The sequence below is a fragment of the Stegostoma tigrinum genome, chromosome 6, assembly GCF_030684315.1.
Source record: "Stegostoma tigrinum isolate sSteTig4 chromosome 6, sSteTig4.hap1, whole genome shotgun sequence".
Taxonomy (NCBI): Eukaryota; Metazoa; Chordata; class Chondrichthyes; order Orectolobiformes; family Stegostomatidae; genus Stegostoma; species Stegostoma tigrinum.
In genome coordinates this window covers 113,259,375-113,282,454 of record NC_081359.1, presented here as the reverse complement: position 1 = coordinate 113,282,454, position 23,080 = coordinate 113,259,375, and the positions used below count along the sequence as shown (strand labels likewise).

At 47.7% G+C, this 23,080-nt stretch overlaps 1 protein-coding gene across 2 annotated transcripts; it reads left to right on the top strand.

The window, feature by feature from the left end:
* Nucleotides 1–1,078: 1,078 nt before the first annotated feature.
* Nucleotides 1,079–21,812, top strand: smpd1 (sphingomyelin phosphodiesterase 1). Of its 2 annotated transcripts, none has more exons than XM_059646901.1 (6): nucleotides 1,079–1,188; nucleotides 10,390–11,159; nucleotides 15,081–15,252; nucleotides 19,603–19,679; nucleotides 19,910–20,055; nucleotides 20,469–21,812. In XM_059646901.1, the coding sequence occupies exons 1-6, from the start codon at nucleotides 1,159–1,161 to the stop codon at nucleotides 20,870–20,872; spliced, it is 1,599 nt and encodes a 532-aa protein (XP_059502884.1). In that variant the 5' UTR covers nucleotides 1,079–1,158; the 3' UTR covers nucleotides 20,873–21,812. The 2 variants fall into 2 exon arrangements, with proteins under 2 accessions (XP_059502884.1, XP_059502883.1); XM_059646900.1 differs by lacking the exon at nucleotides 1,079–1,188 and adding an exon at nucleotides 2,026–2,295.
* Nucleotides 21,813–23,080: the final 1,268 nt, after the last annotated feature.

Here is a 23,080-nt window from a genome sequence, read left to right as displayed (position 1 = left end):
ACAAGGGCCCTATCTGGTAACTGGGCCCAGCTGGCGCCTTCCCCAACTGGTCAGGCGGGCAACAGGGACTGTGCGGGGAGACGACTGCCGGGGTGTTTTCTTTGCTTTGTTTTTTTTTCTTTGTTTTGTTTTTCCTTTAGTTGGTGTACAAACCCCCTGGGTAACCTGGAGCGGCTTGCATGATTGGGTAGGTGTATAAGTGTTTTATCTTTTGTACGTTCTATGAATAAAGTATATTTTTTCAAATTAAAAAAAAGTGACGGATTGTCTGAAAACTAACCTTCCAGCTCAGCGAGCAAACTCACATCCAGAATGAGGCTCTTTTCCCTGGAGTGTTGGATGCTGAGGGGTGACCTTATACAGGTTTATACAATCATTATGGGCCTGGATAAACAGGTAAAGGCATTTCCCGGGGAGGAAGAGTTGAAAATCAGACAGACATCGGTTTAAGATAATAAAATGTGAGGCTGGATGAACACAACAGGCCAAGCAGCATCTCAGGAGTACAAAAGCTGACGTTTCGGGCCTAGACCCTTCATCTGAGAGGGGGATGGGGTGAGGGAACTGGAATAAATAGGGAGAGAGGGGGAGACGGACCGAAGATGGAGAGTAAAGAAGGTAGGTGGAGAGGACAGTATAGGTGGGGAGGTAGGGAGGAGACAGGTCAAGGAGGTGGGATGAGGTTAGTAGGTAGATGGGGGTGCGGCTTGGGGTGGGAGGAAGGGATGGGTGAGAGGAAGAACCGGTTAGGGAGGCAGAAAAAGGTTGGACTGGTTTTGGGATGCAGTGGGTGGGGGGGAAGAGCTGGGCTGGTTGTGTGGTGCAGTGGGGGGAGGGGACGAACTAGGCTGGTTGAGGGATGCAGTAGGGGAAGGGGAGATTTTGAAACTGGTGAAGTCCACATTGATACCATATGGCTGCAGGGTTCCCAGGCGGAATATGAGTTGCTGTTCCTGCAACCTTCGGGTGGCATCATTGTGGCACTGCAGGAGGCCCATGATGGACATGTCATCTAGAGAATGGGAGGGGGAGTGGAAATGGTTTGCGACTGGGAGGTGCAGTTGTTTGTTGCGAACTGAGCGGAGGTGTTCTGCAAAGCGGTCCCCAAGCCTCCGCTTGGTTTCCCCAATGTAGAGAAAGCCGCACCGGGTACAGTGGATGCAGTATATCACATTGGCAGATGTGCAGGTGAACCTCTGCTTGATGTGGAATGTCATCTTGGGGCCTGGGATGGGGGTGAGGGAGGAGGTGTGGGGACAAGTGTAGCATTTCCTGCGGTTGCAGGGGAAGGTGCCGGGTGTGGTGGGGTTGGAGGGCAGTGTGGAGCGAACAAGGGAGTCACGGAGAGAGTGGTCTCTCCGGAAAGCAGACAAGGGTGGGGATGGAAAAATGTCTTGGGTGGTGGGGTCGGATTGTAAATGGCGGAAGTGTCGGAGGATGATGCGTTGTATCCGGAGGTTGGTGGGGTGGTGTGTGAGAACGAGGGGGATCCTCTTGGGGCGGTTGTGGCGGGGGCGGGGTGTGAGGGATGTGTCGCGGGAAACGCGGGAGACGCGGTCAAGGGCGTTCTCGACCACTGTGGGGGGAAAGTTGCGGTCCTTAAAGACTCACATTTTATTATCTTGGAATTCTCCAGCATCTGCAGTTTCCATTATCTCAGACATCGGTTTAAGGTGAGACGCGAATGATATCAAACGGACACAACGGCAACGTTTTCACACTGAGGGCTACCACCGGAAGTGCTGGAGGCCCCTCTCCTCAGACCCCGCCCACTCCCACCCTAGGCCCCGCCCCTGGGTTTCGCCCAATCCACCCCAGACCCCGCCCCTTCGTGCCCCCCTCCGCCAAAGGCACTCCCCTGGGTGCCGCCCACTCCGCCCCAGGCCCCGCCCCTACGTGCCACAGCTCCTCCAAAGGCCCTCCCCTGGGTGCCGCCTACTCCGCCCCAACCCCGCCCCGGAGTACTGCCCCTCCGCCCCAGGGGCCGCCCCGGAGAACAGCCCCCTCCGCCCCCAGGCCCTGCCCCGAAGTTCTCCCCCCCACCTCCCCCCGTTTCCGGCGCGGCGCTCGGCCAGTCCCGTGTGACCCTCGCTGTCGGGTGGTCTCCCAGTCTTAGAGCCTGTCCGCTGCAGCCTGATGGCGATCCGCTTCATCCTCTCAGTGTCTCTAGGCCTCTGGTTCCTGGGAATCGGCCCGAGCCCGGGGAGCCCGGCGCTCAGCGCTGGCCTGAGCTGGAGGAACTTGTCATGCCCGGCCTGTCGGGCCCTCTTCACCGTGCTGGACATCGCCCTGAAGGTAAGCCCGGGCCCGGAGACTGGGGAGGCCCGAGCTCTCTCTCCCTCTCGCTCCCCCGTTTCCTACCTTGAAAACAAGGTTGCTTTAAAATATTAAAAAACACATTTATATAGTTCAGTTCACTTATATTGTAGACAGTTAAAACGAGAAATCATGACATTTGTGATTTATGAAAATGTGCAAGTTTTGTACACATTTTGCAAGACTGAAAACCAGCTGGATTGGGAGATTGCTGACAGATTATCTTTTGGGTGAATTGTGCAATGGATTTGGTTTCGGCGTATACGAGAAGTAAGAGTGCAGTTATGGATATTAAAGCATCTTGTGGTTTGCTACAATAGTCATTTATCCTCAGTATGATTCAACATTGTCCACTGAGCCTGTTGACTGAATGCACAGTAGATATATAGTGTATTTTCCAGTCCACAACTAGAACATAGAACATTACAGCACAGTACAGGCCCTTCGGCCCTCGATGTTTTGCCGACCTGTCATACCGACCTGAAGCCCATCTAACCTACACTATTCCATGTACGTCCATATGCTTATCCAATTTATGTCCGTTCTTGAATAAGGAAATAAAGTTGCATATGGCCAGACTATCAGTGACGAAGGAGCGGTCAAACCTCACTTCAGAGGCTTGGGCACTAAATTCAGGCTGATAGTCACAGTGCAGCACTGAAAAAGTGAAACAGTATTGCAGGTACTGTCTTCTTGATGTTAAAATAAACTAAGGTCCTGAGATAGATGTGAAGGATCCCACAGCGCTGCCTAAAGAAATGTTGGGAAGTTCTGTGGCAGAACAATCTTTATTCCTCATTCCATACATTTAAATAGCTTAACTGGTAATTACACTGGGCTCTTTGACATTGGGAAATGTGCTATCAAAATGCAAATCTTCCTCTCTCTCACTCAACACTAAGCAAATCTCATGAGTTAGGCGCACAGCAAAAGCTTCATTCTGATTGCACCCAAAGCAATATTCCATTGCTTACGTCCAGCATCTGATGGGGCCCCACAATGTAATGTCCAGTTTATGTGAAAGCCAGCACTTCTGATGTAGTCACAGACTTCAGCACTGGACTGCAGGATTAGGTACTAAACACTTGCGGACTGCTAATTGAGCATTCTTCTCACAATTTAAACAGCAGCTGACATGCGAAGACAGAAAGATTGGTATTTGTGAAGTACCAAAGAGCCTTCTGCATCTAAAACTGTTCTTTGAAGTACACAATTTGCAACTTTTTCCTAAGTGCCGGAGGCTGAGACAATCTCCCCATCAATCAACAGCACTGTCAAATTCACCTCCCCAAGTGGAATCGACAGTGTGCAATCCCTTTGCAGGTTGTCAAAACGACAATTCCAGCCAGATTTCTCCAAATATGGTCTAGTCATCATACCTGAACGTTGAATTTATCACTTGCCCAATGTCAACAAAGTCTGATGATCATTTTTACTCCTCTTGCATCTACAATGGAGTACTTTCTCCTTTGATCTAAAGTCACTGACAGCAAGTGTCCTATTATCGCTGGGTATTCACAGGATTCAGCACAAGAATGAGTTTAGTGCTAAATCCCCACCCAGAAGGCATTGATGTCTGGTTGGCTTCCAAGTTCTGGAAGGTTTCATCACATGATCTTAATGGCTCCGGTCCCACTCAAAGTCATTGATTACCAACATGCCCATTCTCACCGAATCCCATACGCTGTCAAATAAACAGGCCCTTTGCTACAAAATAAATGCAACATCCTTTAATCTTTCTCCTCCATCGATTGACACTAAGTTCCTGGACTCTCCAGGACAATCCTGAAGAGATAACAATCCTCACCAACGAAGTGAGAGTGGTAGCCACCGATACATTTCCACTTCGTTGTCAATTGGTTTCCTTGTACAAGAATTCCCTGGCCCCTCTGGGAATTAGACATTGTTCTTGTTACTGCTGCAAACACACTCTGGATAAATCTGTAATGACGTTAAAAAAATCATGAACTAAAACCGAGGTGGCTTTTAAAACTGATCACAGATCACAGCTATTTCAAGGAGAATGGAGGAGTCTGACTCCAGAACTGTCAGTTCTATTCTACTCAGAAGCCCAGAACTCGCTTCTCTGTGTAACTCTCCCAAGGTAGACGTACTACATTCATATCTCACCTAGGTTACTTTAGCAGGATCATCCTCATCTGAGTGAAGAGCAGTGCTGAATCATCTTTAAATGTTGCTCAACACTGATTTGTACGCAGAATTACCTTCATTATTGCTGGATTAAAGTCCTGAAATTTCTCCTTGTGGATGTACCTTGGACGTACAAACTGGAACCTCCCATTTTCTCTGGTATGGTTCAGGGCTAGCTCACTCGTTATCAGGTTCTGGGTTTACATCCTACTCAAAGGCCAGTGGTTTATACGTATTCGTCAGTTTTCTCTCTTCTGTAATCTGTGCCCATGCATCAACAAGGAAGAGGCATTTAACCTGAACTATCAACATCCTTTCTCCCCCGCAGTATGCCCCACTATCACATAAATGCTGTCCCCTCCACAAATCACTTCAGCTCTGATGATAAGTCATCGAGACTCGAAATGTTAACCTTCTGTCTCCCAGTGGATGCTGTCTGACCTGCTGCGATCTCCAGCACTTTTTGTTTTCGGAAGAAGTGCACACATCGGTCAGAAAAAAATCAACAGATCTGAGAAGTGGGGCAGTTTAGAATTTAGCAAAGGAGGACAAAGGGATTAATTAACAAAAGGAAAATAATGTAAGAGTAAGCCTGTGGGAATCATAAAATGTGACTGTATGTTTTGTACGGATAGATTTTTTAATAGAACATTACAGCACAGTACAGGCCCTTCGGCCCTCGATGTTGTGCCGACCTGTCATACCAATCTGAAGCCCATCTAACTACACTATTCCATGTACGTCCATATGCTTGTCCAATGATGACTTAAATGTACCTAAAGTTGGCGAATCTACTACCGTTGCAGGTATGTAGAGAAAAAGATTGGTGAAGACAAATGTAAGTCCTTTACAGTCAGAAAGAGAGGAATTTATAGTGGGAAACAAAGAAATGGTTGACTAACTGACTACATCCTTTGGTCCTGCGTTTACAAAGAAGGACAGAAATAACATCCTAGAAATGTTGGGGAGCACAGAGTTTAGTAAGAGGGAGGAACTGAAGGAAATCAGTGATGAAGGGTCTCAGCCTGAAACACCAGCTTTTGTGCTCCTGAGATGCTGCTTGGCCTGCTGTGTTCATCCAGCCTCACATTTTGTTATCTTGGGAACTGCAAATGCTGGAGAATCCATTATCTCTGAAGGAAATCAGTATTAGGAGGGAAATGGTGTTGGGGTAATTTATGGGATTGAAGGACAATAAATCCCCAGTTCCTGATAATTTACATCTCAGAGTATTTAAGGAAGTGGCTGGAGAAAAAAGGGGTAAATGTGGTGCTTGTCCAAGATCCGAGAGACTCCTACAGATTGGAGAGTAGGTAATGTATCCCCCTCTATTTAAAAAGAGAGATACAGAGAAAACAGGAACTATAGACCAGTGAGTCTGATGTCAGTTGGTGGAAAGATGCTGCAATCAGTTATAAAGGAATTAATAGCAGCACATTTGGAAAACAGTGGCTGGATTGGACAGAGTCAACATGAATTTGTGAAAGAGAAATCATACTTGGGCAATCGACTGAAAGTCATCGAGGATGTAGTGTTGTTAGTGGGGGCAGGGGCTAAGTGGATGTGGTTTATGTAGATTTTCAGCAAAGTCCCATTTAATAGATTAATGTGTAAAATTAAAGCTCTTAGGATTGGGGTTAGTTTATTGAGATTGGATAGAAAACTGGCTGGTTGATGGAAAATAAAGAGTAGGAATAAACAGGGGTTCTTTTCTGAATGTCAGGCAATGAGTACTGGGGTACTGTAAGGATCATGCTAAGACCCAGCTATTCACAATACATATTAATGATTTTTGAGGTTGGTTGCCTCACCGAGCTGTGTCAATGTGTTCCTGCCTGGTTTTTAAACTCTGGGCTCCGTTGAGATGGATTGCCTCACTTTCGGGTTTCCTTCGTAGTGGAATGTATATGGGGTCGAATTCAGTGTGTTTATTAATAGCCTGCTTCGTGGTGCCTAACCCTCCACCAAGTTTAAAAATGGTGAAAAACACCGCAGAGTTTAAGAACGAGGCAGGAAAACACACTGATGCTTCATCAGAGGCTGCACTGAGGATGTTACCGAGCACAGTAATGAAACGTCTGCAGAACAACAAACCCGCTAGTGAGCCAGCCATCCTCAAAACCCACAACCCGAGCTACAGATCTACTCCAAAACCTTAAATTAGTGATTTAGATGAGGGAACTAAATATCATATCCCAAGTTTGCAGATGACACAAAGCTGGGTGGGAGGGTGAGCTGTCAGGAGGATGCTCAGATGATGGAATGATTTGGACAAATTGAGTGAGTGGGCAAATGCATGGCGATATAATATGTATAAATGTGAGGCTGTCCATTTTGGTAGCCAAAGCAGGAAGGCAAATTATTATCTGGCCACAAAGTGAAAGGGGGATGTGCAATGAGAGCTGGGTGTCCTCATGCCGTAATCTCTGAAGGCGAGTGTGCAGGTGCAGCAGGCAATGACAAGGGCAAATGGGATGTTCGCCTTCATTGGGAGAGGACTTGAGGACGGGGATGGAGTGACTGGCTATAATTATACAGGGACTTGGTGAGACCACACCAGGAATATGCGTGCAGTTTTGGCCTTCTTATTTAAGGAAGGATGTTCTTGCTACAGAGGGAGTGCAATGAAGGTTTACCAGACTAATTCCTGGGAATGGCAGGATGGATGTTTAAGGAGAGTTGAATCAGTTAGAATATGTTCTGGAGTTCAGAAGAATTCTAACAGGACGAGACAGGGTAGATAGGGGAAGGATGTTCCAGTGGTGGGGTGTCCAAAACCAGGGGCCATAGTTTAAGGATTAAACCTTTTAGGTCTGAGATGAGGAGAAGTTTCTTCATCTAGTGAGTGGTGAACTGTTGAATTCACTGCCATAGAAAACAGTCATGGCCAAAATACTGTATGATTTCAAGAAGGAGCTGAATAAACCTGGGGCTAAAGGGTTCAAAGGATACAGGTGACAAAGCAGGAATGGGCTATTGAGTTGGATGCACAACCATGATCATAGTGAATGGTGCAGCAGGCTCGAAGGGCTGAATGGCCAACATTTCCTCTGTAGTTCAATGACAGGGCTGAATCTGTGATTATCATGGCTGGCGATAACAGATGGTCTGTCCAGTTTAAGTTATTTGAGATTTCTTCATGGTTTGACACAACTGAAAAGCTTGTTCAGAAATCTTGATTGGAAAATGCAAAGATACATTAAAAGTTCTCTCCTATTCCTGAGGGGGAACAAGAGCAGTGAAACTGAGGTGTACATCTGGCTTGGATCTTTGAAGGTGGCAGAACATGTCAAGAAAGCAATTGGGCTCTCAGCATTATTTCGCCCAACTTGTTCAATTCTTGAATTTCTCAAATTTCCCAGGAACGTTTGGATCAGTGGATCGGTACAAGCAAGATAAACTGCTTCTAGACAGGACTGGGACCAAAGATAATGGGAACTGCAGATGCTGGAGAATCCGAGATAACACAGTGTGGGGCTGGATGAACACAGCAGGCCCAGCAGCATCTTGGGAGCACAAAAGCTGATGTTTCGGGCCTTGACCCTTCATCAGAAAAGGTGGGGGGGGAGACGATTCTGAAATAAATGGGGAGGGGGTAAGCAGACCAGAGATGGATAGAGGAAAAGATAGGTGGAGACGAGAGTATAGGTGGGGAGGTAAGGAGGGGATAGGTCAGTCCGGGGAGGACGGACAGGTCAAGGGGGCAGGATGAGGTTAGTAGGTGGGAAATGGAGGTGGGGCTTGAGGTTGGAGGAGGGAATAGGTGAGAGGAAGAACAGGTTAGAGAGGCGGGGATGAGCTGGGCTGGTTTTGGGATGCAGTGGGGGGAGGGGAGATTTTGAAGCTTGTGAAATCCACATTGATACCATTGGGCTGCAGGGTTCCCAAGCAGAATGTGAGTTGCTGATCCTGCAACCTTCGGGTGGCATCATTGTGGCACTGCAGGAGGCCCATGATGGACATGTCATCTAAGGAATGGGAGGGGGAGTGGAAATGGTTTGCGACTGGGAGGTGCAGTTGTTTGTTGCGAACCGAGTGGAGGTGTTCTGCAAAGCGGTCCCCAAGCCTCCGCTTGGTTTCCCCAGTTGTCGAGGAAGCCACACCGGGTACAATGGATGAAGTATACCACATTGGCAGATGTGCAGGCGAACATCTGCTTAATGTGGAAAGTCATCTTGGGGCCTGGGATGGGGGTGAGAGAGGAGGTGTTGGGGCAAGTGTAGCATTTCCTGCGGTTGCAGGGGGAGGTGCCGGGTGTGGTGGGGTTGGAGGGCAGTGTGGAGCGGACAAGGGAGTCACGGAGAGAGTGGTCTGTCCGGAAGGCAGACAAGGGTGGGGATGGAAAAATGCCTTTGGTGAGGTCGGATTGTAGATTGCGGAAGTGTCGGAGGATGATGTGTTGTAGCCAGAGGTTGGTGGGGTGGTATGTGAGAACAAGGGGGATTCTCTTTTTTGGCGGTTATTGCGGAGGCGGGTGTGAGGGATGAGATGCGGAAAGGCGGGAGACACGGTCAAGGGTGTTCTCGAACACTGCGGGGAACACGTTGTGGTCCTTGAAGAACGAGGACATCTGGGATGTATGGGAGGGAATGCCTTATCCTGGGAGCAGATGCGGTGGAGGCGAAGGAATTGGGAATAAAATCCAACCCCACCACACTTGGCACCTTCCCCTGTAACCGCAGGAAGTGCTACACTTGCCCCCACACCTCCTCCCTCACCCCCATCCCAGGCCCCAAGATGACATTCCACATTAAGCAGATTTTCACCTGCACATCTGCCAATGTGGTATACTGCATCCACTGTACATCGTGTGGCTACCTCTACATTGGGGAAACCAAGCAGAGGCTTGGGGACCGCTTTGCAGAACACCTCCGCTTGGTTCGCAATAAACAACTGCACCTCCCAGTCGCAAACCATTTCAACTCTCCCTCTATTCCTCAGATGACATGTCCACCAAGGGCCTCCTGCAGTGCCACAATGATGCCACCCGAAGGTTGCAGGATCAGCAACTCATATTCCGCTTGGGAACCCTGCAGCCCAATGGTATCAATGTGGACTTCACAAGCTTCAAAATCTCCCCCTCCCCCCACCGCATCCCAAAACCAGCCCAGCTCTTCCCTGCCTCCCTAACCTGTTCTTCCTCTCACCTATCGCCTCCTCCCACCTCAAGCCCCACCTCTATTTCCTACCTACTAACCTCATCCCACCTCCTTGACCTGTCCGTCCTCCCCGAACTGACCTATCCCCTCCCTACCTCCCCACCTATACTCTCGTCTCCATTTATCTTCTCCTCAGTCTGCCTCTCCCTCTCTCCCTATTTATTCCAGAACCCTCACCCCATGATGAAGGGTCAAGGCCTGAAACGTCAGCTTTTGTGCTCCTGAGATGCTGCTTGGCCTGCCGTGTTCATCCAGCCCCACACTTTGTTATCTTGGATTCTCCAGCATTTGCAGTTCCCATTATCTCTGATCACACACGAATAGCTCAAGGAGCACTGGATTTGTGTTGGAAGAATTTGCAGGTTTGGCCCTGTTCTGAGTGCACTTTGTGGCCACCCACCTATCCAGATTGGGACTCGAATGTGAAGCCTCTTGCTTAGAGAGAGGGTGCTAACCACTGTGCCTTTAACTTTAACATCAACCAAGCTTCAATAATTCAAATACCCCCTCTAACTTTTAGACTGTAATATTTCCGGTTTCTGAGTAGAAGTGTTAGAGCAGACCTATCTATGTTATTCATGTGATGGTCCTGTGTATGTTTGTACTGTGGTAACAAGGTGTAGAGCTGGATGAACAAAGCTAGCCGAGCAGGAAAGCTGACGTTTTGGGTCCAGACACTTCTTCAGAAAAGTATATTTGTACTGTATTTGTTTAAAGGGTTGTTATATAAAGGTTCTTTGGGCTAATTGTTTTTTTTTTACAGTTTAACAGTAACGTGGATGAGGTAGCTGTTGTCGCCTCCAAGCTGTGTGTCCGGTTAAAGCTGGCCCCTCAGGATATCTGTGTCCAGGCCATCACCTTGTTCAAACACGATGTGATAACGGCCTGGACTGAATCTGTCTTGAAGCCATCAGAGATCTGTGGCTTGTTGCTGGGCATTGCCTGTGGTCACTGGGACATTTACTCTGACTGGAATGTCACACTTCCTGACACACCGAAGCCTCCTGTCACCCCCCCCAAACCACCCAGCCCTGGTTCTCCAGTCACAAGGGTATTGTTTCTCACAGATATTCACTGGGACAAGGATTACATCCCGGGGACTAACCCTGACTGTCAAGACCCCTTGTGCTGCAGGAAGGGCTCTGGTTTACCCCCAAAACATCGGAAAGGAGCTGGTAAGTGGGGTGAATACAGCAAGTGTGACCTTCCCCTCCACACCATCGAGAACCTTCTCCAGCATCTCCAATCTGAACACTTTGACCTGGTCTACTGGACGGGGGATATTCCAGCTCATGATGTCTGGCACCAGACCCGGAAGGACCAACTCAGGGCCCTCAGCACCATCACTGGACTCATCCGGAAGAACCTGGGCCACATCCCTGTCTACCCAGCTGTCGGCAATCATGAGAGCACGCCAGTCAACAGCTTCCCCCCTCCCTTCATCCACGGTAATGAGTCCTCTACCTGGCTCTACGACGCAATGGTGCAGCTCTGGAAATACTGGCTGCCTGAGGAAGCTCAAGAAACTCTCCGGTAAACAAGAATCTGAGCAGAAGCGGGGGGAGTGCAGTCTGGGTCCTTCCATATTGTAAGGCTTTCTCATCTTGGTGGGTGCATTTCCCCTCGACATAGTGAGGAGATGGTCCCTTATTATCTCCATGTTACCAGACAGTGCAATGTTCTCTGATACAGGCCTCCCAGCAGTGCAGAGCTCCCTCAGTGCTGACCTCTGGAAATGTGGCAAAAATTGTTCAAATAATCTTTCAGCCAGTAGGAAAGGAGTTTGATGAACAAGGCAGATAAATTGAGGGTATAAATTAAAACATAGGTCGTGTTATCATGGCTGTCACAGAGATATGGTTGACAGAGGTACAGGATTGGCAGCTCAGTATTCCAGGATACACCAGTAAGCTTTGCACGGTCAGGAAGGCCTGGTCATGGCCAGCATGAGGCACAGTCCAAGTGAGTATATAGTTTGGGGGCATTGGAGGCAGCGCAGTAATTTGGTGCAGAGGGAAGGAAATGCTTTTTGCTTCTTTTGGCTCATAGTTTGTAAAGTTTGGTTTTAAACAGGATTATTAGAAGCCCGGGATCAGGGGCTCACCCCAAAAGAGTGATATCAAAGGTAAACCATAAGTTCAGTGGTTGGTAATAGCTGTTAATTTGATTGCCCATTACGTGTTACATTCAAATTGAAGGTAAATAGGGGAAATATTTATAGATGACAAACTAAAAGGGGCAACATTTTTAAAAATTGAACTAAGTAGTTAGAGTAGAGATGCCGGGTCAGGCAATGTGTTCTCATTGTGTGGTGTGAGTTGGTAGATTCCGTTGTGATTTTAGAGTCTGTTGTTGAGATTGTAGAGTACTTGGAAGTGCACGGTAAAGTAGGGCTAAGTCAGCACAGTTTCATCAAGGGAAGGTCATGCCTGACAAATCTGTTGGAATTCTTTGGGGAGCAAGTTAGACAAAGCAGAGCCGGTGAATGCAATCTGGATTTCCAGAAGTGCTTTGCAAGTTGCCACACAGGAGGCTGCTACGTAAGAGTGTCCATGTGTTAGGGCAAGGTACTGGCATAGATAGAGGATTGGCCGACTGACAGAAGACAGAGAGAGTGGATAAAGGGCTCTTCTTCAGGATGGTAGCCTTTGACTCATGGAGTTCCACAGAGGTCTGTGTTAGGACCACAACTATTCATGTTATACTTTAATGATCTGGATGTAGGAACTCAGAGCATTGTTGCTAAGATTACACATGACACAAAGATAGGTGGAGGGACAGGTAGTATTGAAGAAGCTGGGAGGCTGCAGAAGGACTAGGACAGGCTGGGGAAGTGGGCAAAGAGGTGGCAGATAGAGTACAAAGTGCAAAAGAGTGAGATTATGCACTTTGGGAAGAATCAATAGACAATCGGTGCAGAAGTAGGCCATTCGGCCCTTCGAGCCAGCACCACCATTTACTATGATCATGGCTGATCATCCACAATCAGTATCCTGTTCCTGCCTTATCCCTGTAACCCTTGATTCCACGATCTTTAAGAGCTCTATCTATCTCTTTCTTAAAAGTATCCAGAGAGTTGGCCTCCACTGCCTTCTGGGGCAGAGCATTCCATATATCCACCACTCTCTCAGGTGAAGAAGTTTCTCCTCAACTCTGTTCTAAATGGCCTACCTCTTATTTTTAAACTGTGTCCTCTGGTTCTGGACTCACCCATCAACGGAAACATGCTTCCTGCCTCCAGAGTGTCCAATCCCTTAATAATCTTATACGTCTCAATCAGATCCCCTCTCATCCTTCTAAACTCAAGCGTATACAAGCCCAGTCGCTCCAATCTTTCAACATATGATAGTTCCGCCGTTCCGTGAATTGACCTCATGAACCTATGCTGCACTCCCTCAATAGCAAGAATGTCCTTCCTCAAATTGGGAGACCAATACTCCAGGTGCGGTCTCACCAGGGCCCTGTACAGCTGCAGAAGGACCTCTTTGCTCCTATACTCAATTCCTCTTGTTATGAAGGCCAGCATGCCATTGGCTTTCTTCAGGTTTAGAACCTAGAGGATGCAACCTAATCGAGGTTTAGAACTTAGAACATAGAATAATACAGCGCAGAACAGGCCCTTCGGCCCTCGATGTTGTGCCAATCTGTGAACTAATCTAAGCCCACCCCCCTACACTATCCCATCATCATCCATATGCTTATCCAAGGACTGTTTAAATGCCCCTAATGTGGCTGAGTTAACTACATTGGCAGGCAGGGCGTTCCACGCCCTTACCACTCTCTGAGTAAAGAACCTGCCTCGGACATCTGTCTTAAATCTATCACCCCTCAATTTGAAGCTATGCCCCCTTGTACAAGCTGTAGTCATCATCCTAGGAAAAAGGCTCTCACTGTCCACCCTATCTAATCCTCTGATCATCTTGTATGTCTCTATTAAATCCCCTCTTAGCCTCCTTCTCTCCAATGAGAACAGACCCAAGTCCCTCAACCTTTCTTCATAAGACCTGCGCTCCAGACCAGGCAACATCTGGTAAATCTCCTCTGCACCTTTTCCAATGCTTCCACATCCTTCCTCTAATGGGGCGACCAGATCTGTACACAGTTTAGACTATTGTTTAAACCTGGAAAAGCTTTGGAAATCTGAAGCGCAATGGGACATGGTGATTCCTAGCTCAGGATTCTCTTCAGGTTAATGTGCAGGTTCAGTTGGCAGTGGGGAAGGTAAATGCAACTTTAGTGTTCATCTCAAGAGGGCTAGTATACAAAAGCAGGGATGTACTGCTGCGGCTGTATAAGGCTCTGGTCAGGCTGCGTTTGGAATATTATTAGCAGTTTTGGGCCCTGTATCTTCAGAAGGATGTGCTGGCCTTGGAGGGGTCCAGAGGAGGTTTGTAAGAATGACTCCGGGAATGGAAAGGCTTGTCATTATGAGGTGTATGTGAGGACTTTGGGTCCATACTTGATGGAATTTAGAAGGATGGTGGAGGGGGGGAATCTGATTGACACTAACAGAATCCTGAGGGGCCTGGGTAGAATGGGCATGGAAAAGATGTTTCCACAAGGAGGGGAGACTAGGACCCAAGGACACAGCCTCAGAGTGAAGGGACAACCCTTTAGAACTGAGATGAGGAGGAATACCTTCAGCCAGAGGGTGGTGAATCTGTGGAACTGATTGCCGCAGGGAACTGTGGAGGCCAAGTCACTGAGTGCATTTGAGAGAGAGAGCAGCTCTTAGTAAAGGTAATGGGGTTGGAAAACATATCAGCCATGACTTACTTCTGCTATACCTTATGATCTTCTGGAGAGGAAACTAATTTTGCTGTTGATGGAGGGATCAATGACTGGACGATATAGATTTAAGGTAATGGGCAGGAGGTTTAGAATGGACACGAGGAAAACTTTTTTCACCCAGAGGTTGGGAATCTGGAACTCACTGTAAGGGTGGGAGTGGCAGAAACCCTCAGAACATTGACAAAGTATTGAGATGTACATTTGTGATACCTAATCAGGCAGGGCTATGGAACAAGTGCTGGGAAAACGTTTAGAATAGTTAGGTGGTTGTTTTTGACCAGAGCAGATTTGATGGGCTGAAGGGTATTTTTCTGTAGATTTCTGACTGTATGACTGAAGCTGGTTTGACCCAGAAAGGGTGCAGTAGCCTGATTCTCCCATCGCTGTTAAAGTTGGGCAGGTTGAGAATGGTCACTGTGGTGGAGTGAGGTTATCCCAGCATTCAAGTGACTAAACCTGCTTCTAATTTTATAGAATCACGGTGCATATTGTGGTGGTTCGCACAATTGTTCAGACCATGTGGGTGTGGGAGACGCGGGGTGCAATGTGTGGAGTCCAGCTGGGAGGAAGTGGAGGCTGATGAAGGTAATAATTCTGAGTCCAGGGAGGCCCTGGGCAGTTTGGAGAGTTCTCTGCTTGTTGTTGATTGTTTTACTCACTCAGGAAAGCGGGCTTTTACACAGTGAAGCTCAAGCCTGGACTGCGACTTGTTTCACTCAACATGAACTTCTGTTCCCATGAGAACTTCTGGCTGTTGGTGAACTCGACTGATCCAGCTGGCCAGCTGCAGTGGCTGGTCAGCATCCTGCAGGAAGCAGAGGACAGCGGTGACAAGGTAATGAGAGAGTGGGCCCAGGCAGCCAGTACAGACCAGCCCCATGCAAACTTAGGGAGACCAAACCATTCGAGTTACAAATTTAAAAGGGCACTCGTAGCTCTGATGAAGCAGTCTGTTCTTCAGGAAGTAGAATTTTGTTCAATGCTTCAAAGTGAAAACAATTTACAACAGAAACATGCCTCCCTCAGGGAGGAGGGTTACTTATAGAAGAATGGGGCTGGAGAAGTTACAGGTTGTAATGGAATTGGTCAGAGTGAAAATAAGGAATAGAAAACAAAATAGAAACAGGAGTAGGCCCAAAAACAGAAATTGCCGCAAGAGCTTAGTGTCTGGCAGTATCTGTAGAGAGAAATCAGTTGACAGTTTGGGTCCAGTGACCCTTTCTCAGAACTGGAACCGAAACGTTCACTCTGATTTCTCTTCACAGATGCTGCCAGACCTGCTGAGTTTTTCTAGCAACTTATGTTTTTGTTTCTGATTTACAATTAAAATCAATACATTCTCTGTCTCTATAGCCACCTCTTTTTAATTTACAGGTTGTCGTCTCCAGGGGACTTACAGGGTCTGCAGGTCCTTTGGGTGTAAACAGGAGTAGGTCATTTAGCCCCTGAAGACTGCTCCTTCATTCAAGTAGATAATGGCTGATCCACCTTTACTGTGACTCCCCACACTAGCTCCTGGTCCACAAATCAATGTCTGCCTAATGGGATGTAGTCAGCTACTGAGAACTCCAGTGAATCCTGGTCCTTTGCGTTAGCAGATTTCTCCCTGCCTTAGTCCTAAACGACCAGTACCATATTCTGCAATACCTCTGCAGTTCACCCCTCCAATTGCCCAACCAGAGGAACATCCTCCTAGCATCCAGTCTGTGAAAGCCATGAAGAATGTTATCTTTCAGATTACTTTCTCTTCTGGTTCAGTGGAGACTACAAGAGGGCAGTCAGGACCAGCACCAGGCTGAGCGAGAAACAAGGCGCTGACCTGGTGAAGCTACCAAACAGGACTCTTTGCACCCAAACAGCATGAGCAGAAAGTGATAGACAGAGCTAAGCAATCCCACAATGGCTTGAAAAAAAAGGCTTTCAACTTGAAACATTAAACTCCGTTTCCCATTTTACATTGATATTTGTGGTATTTCCAACACTTTATTTTTGTTCTTGAGGGAGATCCCAGCTCATCGGTGCATTTGCGGCAATCTTCAGCCAGAAGCACCAGGTGGATAATCTGTCTCGTCCTTCAGAGGTTCCCAGTGTCACAGATGAGTTTTCAGACAATTAGTCACTCACATGATATCAAGAAACAGCTGGAGGCACTGAATACTGTTCAGGAATCAGCCATTCCCCAAGCCAAGCTCCTCCAGTGCAACTGCAGCACTGGCATCTACCTGAGAGTGTGGAAAATTGCCTAAATATCTCCTATGCACGCACACAGCAGGACAAATCCAACCCGGCCAGTTACTGCCCCATCAGCCTACACTCGATCAGTCAAGTGATGGAAGGTGTCGCCCTCAGTGCTGTCAAGCAGCACCTGCTCACTCACACCCAGTTTGTACAATATTCACGCCACACAAATGCCCGGCACTGACCACCTCCAATAGGAGACAGTCTAACTACTATCCCTTGACGTCACTGAACCCCCAACTGTCAGCATCCTGGGGGTTACGATTAACAAACCTAACAAGACTTGCCATGTACAGGGAGTCCCTGGATTGCAAACAGGATCCATCCTTGAGTTAATTTGCAAGTTGTTTTATACACAAGTAATGCAGGACAATGTAAAGTAGCTGTTTGTATAGAATAGAATAGAATCCCTACAGTGTGGAAACAGGCCCTTCGGCCCAACAAGTCCACACTGACCCTCGGAGCATCACACCCAGACCCATCCCCCTATAACCCTCCTAACCCACACACCCCTGAACACTACGGGCAACTTAACATGGCTAATCCACCTAGCCTGCACATCTTTGGACTGTGGAAGGAAACCGGAGCACCCGGAGGAAATCCTCAGAGACAGTTGCCCGAGGGTGGAATTGAACCCAGGTCCCTGACGCTGTGAGGCAGCGGTGCTAACCACTGAGCCACCCTTACGGCAGGTTTTTTAACATCCCACCCTATATGGGATTGCATTCGTAAGTCGGAGGTTCATAAACTGGAGACCCCTCAGGCTACAAGAGTGGGTCAGAGGTTAGGAATCCTGTATCACATACTCACCTTCTGACTCCTCAAAGCCTGCCCACCATCTACAAGGTACAAGTCAGGAGTGTGATGGAACACTCCCCACTTGCCTGGATGGGTGCAGCCCCAACAACACTCAAGAAGTTTGACACCATCCAGGACAAAGCAGCCGCTTGATTGGCACCACATCCACAAACATCCCACTCCCTCCACCACCGACGCTGAGTAGCAGCAGCCCAAAGATCCTCGGGCAGCACCTTCCGAACCCACGTCCACTTCCATCTAGAAGGACAAGGGCAGCAAATACATGGGAACACCACCCCCTGCTAGTTCCCCTCCGAGACACTCGCCATCCTGATTTTCCAGGAACTGAGTAGATTCTAGCACACTCCACACACTCGTGTCTGTCCCACTGGCCTGTGTTAGCCAGTGTGGTGTCTTTCCCAGGGGAATTATGATTCCTAATTTGGGATTATTGGAGCAGGATAGGCCATGTTTCAAACCACAGAGAATGTTATTGAATCCAGGCCGTTCTGGACAATTAAAATTCAATACATTCTCTGCCTGTATAGCCACCACTTTTCATATACAGATTGTATCTCCTGGAGATGACAATCTTATTATTTTCTCCATATTTAAATTATTATTTACTTGTTTTAGTTCCTCACACTGGCCAGATCCTTGGTTCCTAAATTTCTTTCTTTTTGTGATTTCTATCAGAAGACACACAGGACCCTTTTTAAAATATGTCTGCCTTTTCCATTTATAGTTTGTTATAATTTCTCTTCTGACTGTCTAATCGATCAGATCACCACCTCCTTGTTGCACACTGAGTTGTGCTAGTTCTGGTGGGTTTGTTGTTTTGCAAATTTCCTGTTGCTGTGCTCTGTAAAGGCTGTGGTGTGACAATCGGCTGATTCTGAAAGATGTTGTGGTTTCTCACTTACGTTTCGAGATGGAAAGCAGCATCTCTGATGCCTGTAGCTTCACCAAGAGAGATGAAGGATTTCATTATCTTCCTTAAAACATCTTGTACACAGTGGGCAGCTGAGAAATACAGGAATATCCAGTTTGGTGAACAGGGAGGGAAAGACTTTGGCAGACTCAGTGCTGAGTACAGTTTGGGTTTGAAGGAGTGGCTGTGCTGCTGCTTGTCACTCTTGGTGCTGGAAGGTCGGCTGTTAGTGTCGAGCTTGTGTGTCTTACCCTATCTTCGCTTGTTGCTTGGAGCTCGTCTACAACTGCTTTGTAATATGCATCATCCAGCTTTGTGGCTGACTCTTTTTTTTCTGCTTTTCTCCATTTTGCCCTTGAGACGAAAGATCTCTTCAGTTGTGATCAAGTGGCTGGTGTTTTCTTGCTATCTGTTTTGAGAGTTCTTTCTACTCTTGCAATTTCAAACACCACTGTGTCTTGATTGTTTTATAATCTGTACATGCAATTTCTAAGTGTCTGTCTTAACATCCATTTATTGGAATGGTATGGTAGTTTTGTTACTGGATTAGTGATGCAGAGAGCCAGGTAATGGTCTGGAGACTGTGGCGGTTTGTTGACATGGAATATTTTTAAAGACACTAAGCTGATGTATCGTAGGCTTTTCAGGGGAAAGGATCCTCTCTGGTCATAGGTGGTGAGAGATCAATAAATTTTGGTCCAGCCAACAACACCCACATGCCATGACTCAACAAAAAGAATTCACATTTCACAGTTATTTCTTCTAAAGATCTTTACTCATGATCAGGTTTCCAAGGCACCAGAAAAGTGGATAGATTGTGGAATCTTATGAGATTTTTCTCCATGTTACAAGCTCGAGTTTCCTTCCAGTTACCATTTCCTTTGTCTTTACAAAATTTCTTCTGGCTGTCTCTATCTTTCTCACTTCTATATCATTCCACTGTCAACAGACCAACTTCACCCTTCATGCTAGTTTCTTCCCATGTATTCCTTCATTGTGTTTGTCTTGTCAGTGTTCAGACTTAGTCCTTGTTGTAAACTGTTTGATTTCACTTGATTGATGATATATTGTGATGTCTCTTCTGATTCTGAGATTAGACCGACAGGGATTGTACTGTTCTAGGGCACATGCTCAATATGATCTGTTGTTGACCATCCCCCTTGACAGGTGTGTACAGAATCTCACCAACATTTCAAACTATTGTTGTTACCCTTCAAGGTTCACATAATTGGTCACATCCCACCAGGTCTCTGCATGAAGGTTTGGAGCTGGAACTATTACCGAATTGTCAATAGGTAGGTGAGACCTCACCGTGATACCTTCGTAACCGTTTCACTCTATCTCTGCAATCCCCAGCACGTTCACTGTCCCTAACCCATCACATTGTTCACTGTCCTTACTCCCCAGCGCGCGCTCGCCGCCCCCCGCCGATCCTAGCGCGCGCTCCTCCTCTTCCCCCCCCCCCCCCCCCCACTGCCCGTGCGGTCTGACTGTCGATGCGCTAACCCTGTCCTTGCTGTCCCAGGTATGAGGGCACCATCGCTGCCCAGTTCTTTGGCCACACCCACGTGGATGAGTTTGAGGTTTTTTATGACGAGGAGACTCTGAGCCGTGCAGTGTCTGTGGCTTTCATTGCCCCCAGTGTCACAACTTACATCAACCTCAACCCAGGTACGTGGGGCACCTGTGCCAGCGGGGGGTGTGGGGAGGGGTGGTGCACGGGAATGTGTGCTGTGGGAGGGGTGCACGGTGACTGTGCTCAACCTGGGTGCAGTGGTGCTCCAAAGTGAGTCTGTGTCTGGTCCTGATCTGTGTGTAGCTCTAGTCACGTGGCACTGTGCTTGACATTGACAATAACTGGGACTCAGTTGCTCGGCTTGTACCCTCAAGGCTATTTGGAAACAAATTGAAGATTTTATGACAGTCCCACACCTTCACTTTAACCAAATTCAATAGTTTACAATTAAACTCAAATTTTCCAAGTGCCTGTTTGGTGTTTGAACTCGTTACCTGGAATATTCCAGTAACACACATACTGCTGGTGTAGCTCGTTCTTTTTAAAAGAAAACCTTGTTATTCCACAGGGTTTCGGGTTTACCGGATTGATGGGAATTATCCAGAAAGTTCACACGCGGTGCTTGACCATGAGACCTACATCCTGAACCTGACCGAGGCCAATGAGAGAGACAATCCCAAGTGGGTTTTCCTGTACGGGCTCCAGGAGGCCTATGGGATCAAGACTGCGTTTCCAGTCGATATGGACAATCTGATCAGCCACTTCCTGCTCGATGACCGTCTCTTCCAGAGGTACTGGTTCCTGTACCACAAGGGCCACACTGACCAACCATGTCAGCAAGCCTGCAAGACCGCTACCATCTGTGCCCTTCGCACAGGCAGGGCAGGTGACCCTGCGCTCTGCAAGGACCTTCACAACAAGTTGACGTACAGGGAAACACAGAGCCTCTGGAGGCAGCGGAGAATGTGCTAAAATCTCGGCTCATCATCTGAAATGACTCCCTTGTAGATTTTATCGTTGCTTTAATTTCACCGACATCCAATGAATCCTGATGACTGCTGGGCACAGCTGACTGGACATTGACTGCCTGGACGGGGCTGTCTGGACACTGGCATCAGAGTGGACAGGGCTGTCTATGTCCTGTGTTGAATGTAGAGCAGTCAGACAGTGCTCGCGTACACTGTGTGTTAGTAACTGGCTGGCTCGTGATGCTGCCAAGGTGAGGGTTGAACCACATATAATCACTGGCTAACAGTGGTGCGGTAATGATTGTAGAAAACCCCCGATATCTACTCCCCACATCCCCTCGCTTAACCAGCCCTGAGGCTCTCAGCTTGCTCTCGTCACTTTCCCTCACTGTATCCTGTTAACTCCCCAAAGTGAACCATCTTTACTCTACTCTGTGACGTAGCATTCTGAAGGAAGCTTTTCATTCTGACCCGGTCTTTCGGTTTGATCATGGATGATCTGAATTTTAATTCCAGTTGACCCCTAGAATCATAGCCTTTTTAGTGAGAGAATTCCACATTCTTTTCCTCCGCGATGATCCACGTTTTTCCCTTAAGCAGATGAATCAGGAGCCTGGGAAATCCTACAGTCGTCTGCTTTCAGGTGCTTTGAGCATTAGTCAGGGAGAAATTCTGGGACAGTATAGGGGAAGTTTTACTCTGTAGCTAACCCTGTGCTTTACCTGTCATGGGAGTATTGAAGTATATTTTGTTGTCCCTGCACTTTAATGAACTGTAAAATTTGCACAATAACAGGTTTTGCACATTGTGTATCTAGGCAGATGTGAAATGTAATGGTTTGTGTTCCTGTGCTGCTGTGTATGAAGGGAGTGATAGAGCTAGCTGTGCGTAATGATTCTTTATCATGGCTCTGTAGCAATGCAATAAACAAGTTTGTGTCTCAATTTCTGACTCATTGCTGGCACTGATAGACTGTCTAAGTTGAATGCTTTTGACTGTAGAAGAGTAATATTGGACTCTGAACGTGGCAGGATTTGAACCTGGGTCTCCGTATTAAAAGTTTCACAATCGTACCACTCGGCTTTCACTTCCTGTTGACTTGAAATTCAATTCTGTTTCTCTCTCCACAGAGGCTGTTGAGTTTCTCCAGCACTTTGTTTTTACTTCAGATTTCCAGCATCCTTAATGTTTTACTTTAGTCTTCATGTTTAATTCACTGCCACTTATCTTTCAGAAATGCTGATCTTGAAGCTCTGCTCTTCTCTCTGGGATTTCTGTTTCTCACTTTCATCTTGTTCAGCTTCATTGCCTTCTGTTCCCCTCTGGGTTTTTTTTTAATAAAGTGTCCAGGCATTAAGGAATACAAGCTCCAAAAACTTGCAGGTACCAATGCTTCTCTGGATCCTTCCTTCCTTCCCTTCCCTCCAATCCCATCAGATCAGGTACACAGTCCACCTCTGACCTTCCACTCTCTGACCCACCGAATTGTGCTTAGTAAAGAATTTGTGTGATGAAGGCTGTATCATTTATATATTTTAATTCCATACTTGAAGTTTGAATTTCAGATAGAGGCAGATAGTGTTAGCTACTTCTGTGAAGAGTTCCTTTAAAAAAAAGGCAGAGTTTCTTTTGGAACAATGACTCAATCCATCATTTGTCAAACAGCAGGTGACTGGAGACCAATGTGATATTAATGTAAGTACAACCAACTCACGGGCCCCTGCCCCCCACAAGAGGATTCCTGCGCCTCCCAAATCCCGAGTCTGTACCTGCGCCGCCGCCATTGACCATGAGGACACGGCCGGAGACCCCACCGATGACGTCACATCCGCCTCCGCCGGCCACACCACTTCCGGAACCGCTGCTGCACTCACCACCTCCACTTCCAGGTACAACACCTCACACACCACCCTCACCTCAGCTGCTGCCGCCCACCCCGATCCTCCAACCGCCGACGGAACCCCGCCCACGGCCGACGGAACCCCGCCCACGGCCGACGGAACCCCGCCCACGGCCGACGCCGGCGAAACCCCGCCCACGGCCGACGACCTCATCGCTCCGCCCACAACCTCCACAGCCAGCAGCCCCAGAGGAGACAGCCACACCCGGCCCTGCCACATGTTCACCGTCTCCCCAGACCTCCCACTGACTGAGGACGAACGGTCAGTCATCAGTCAGGGGCTCACCTTTGTCCCCTACAACCACACATCAA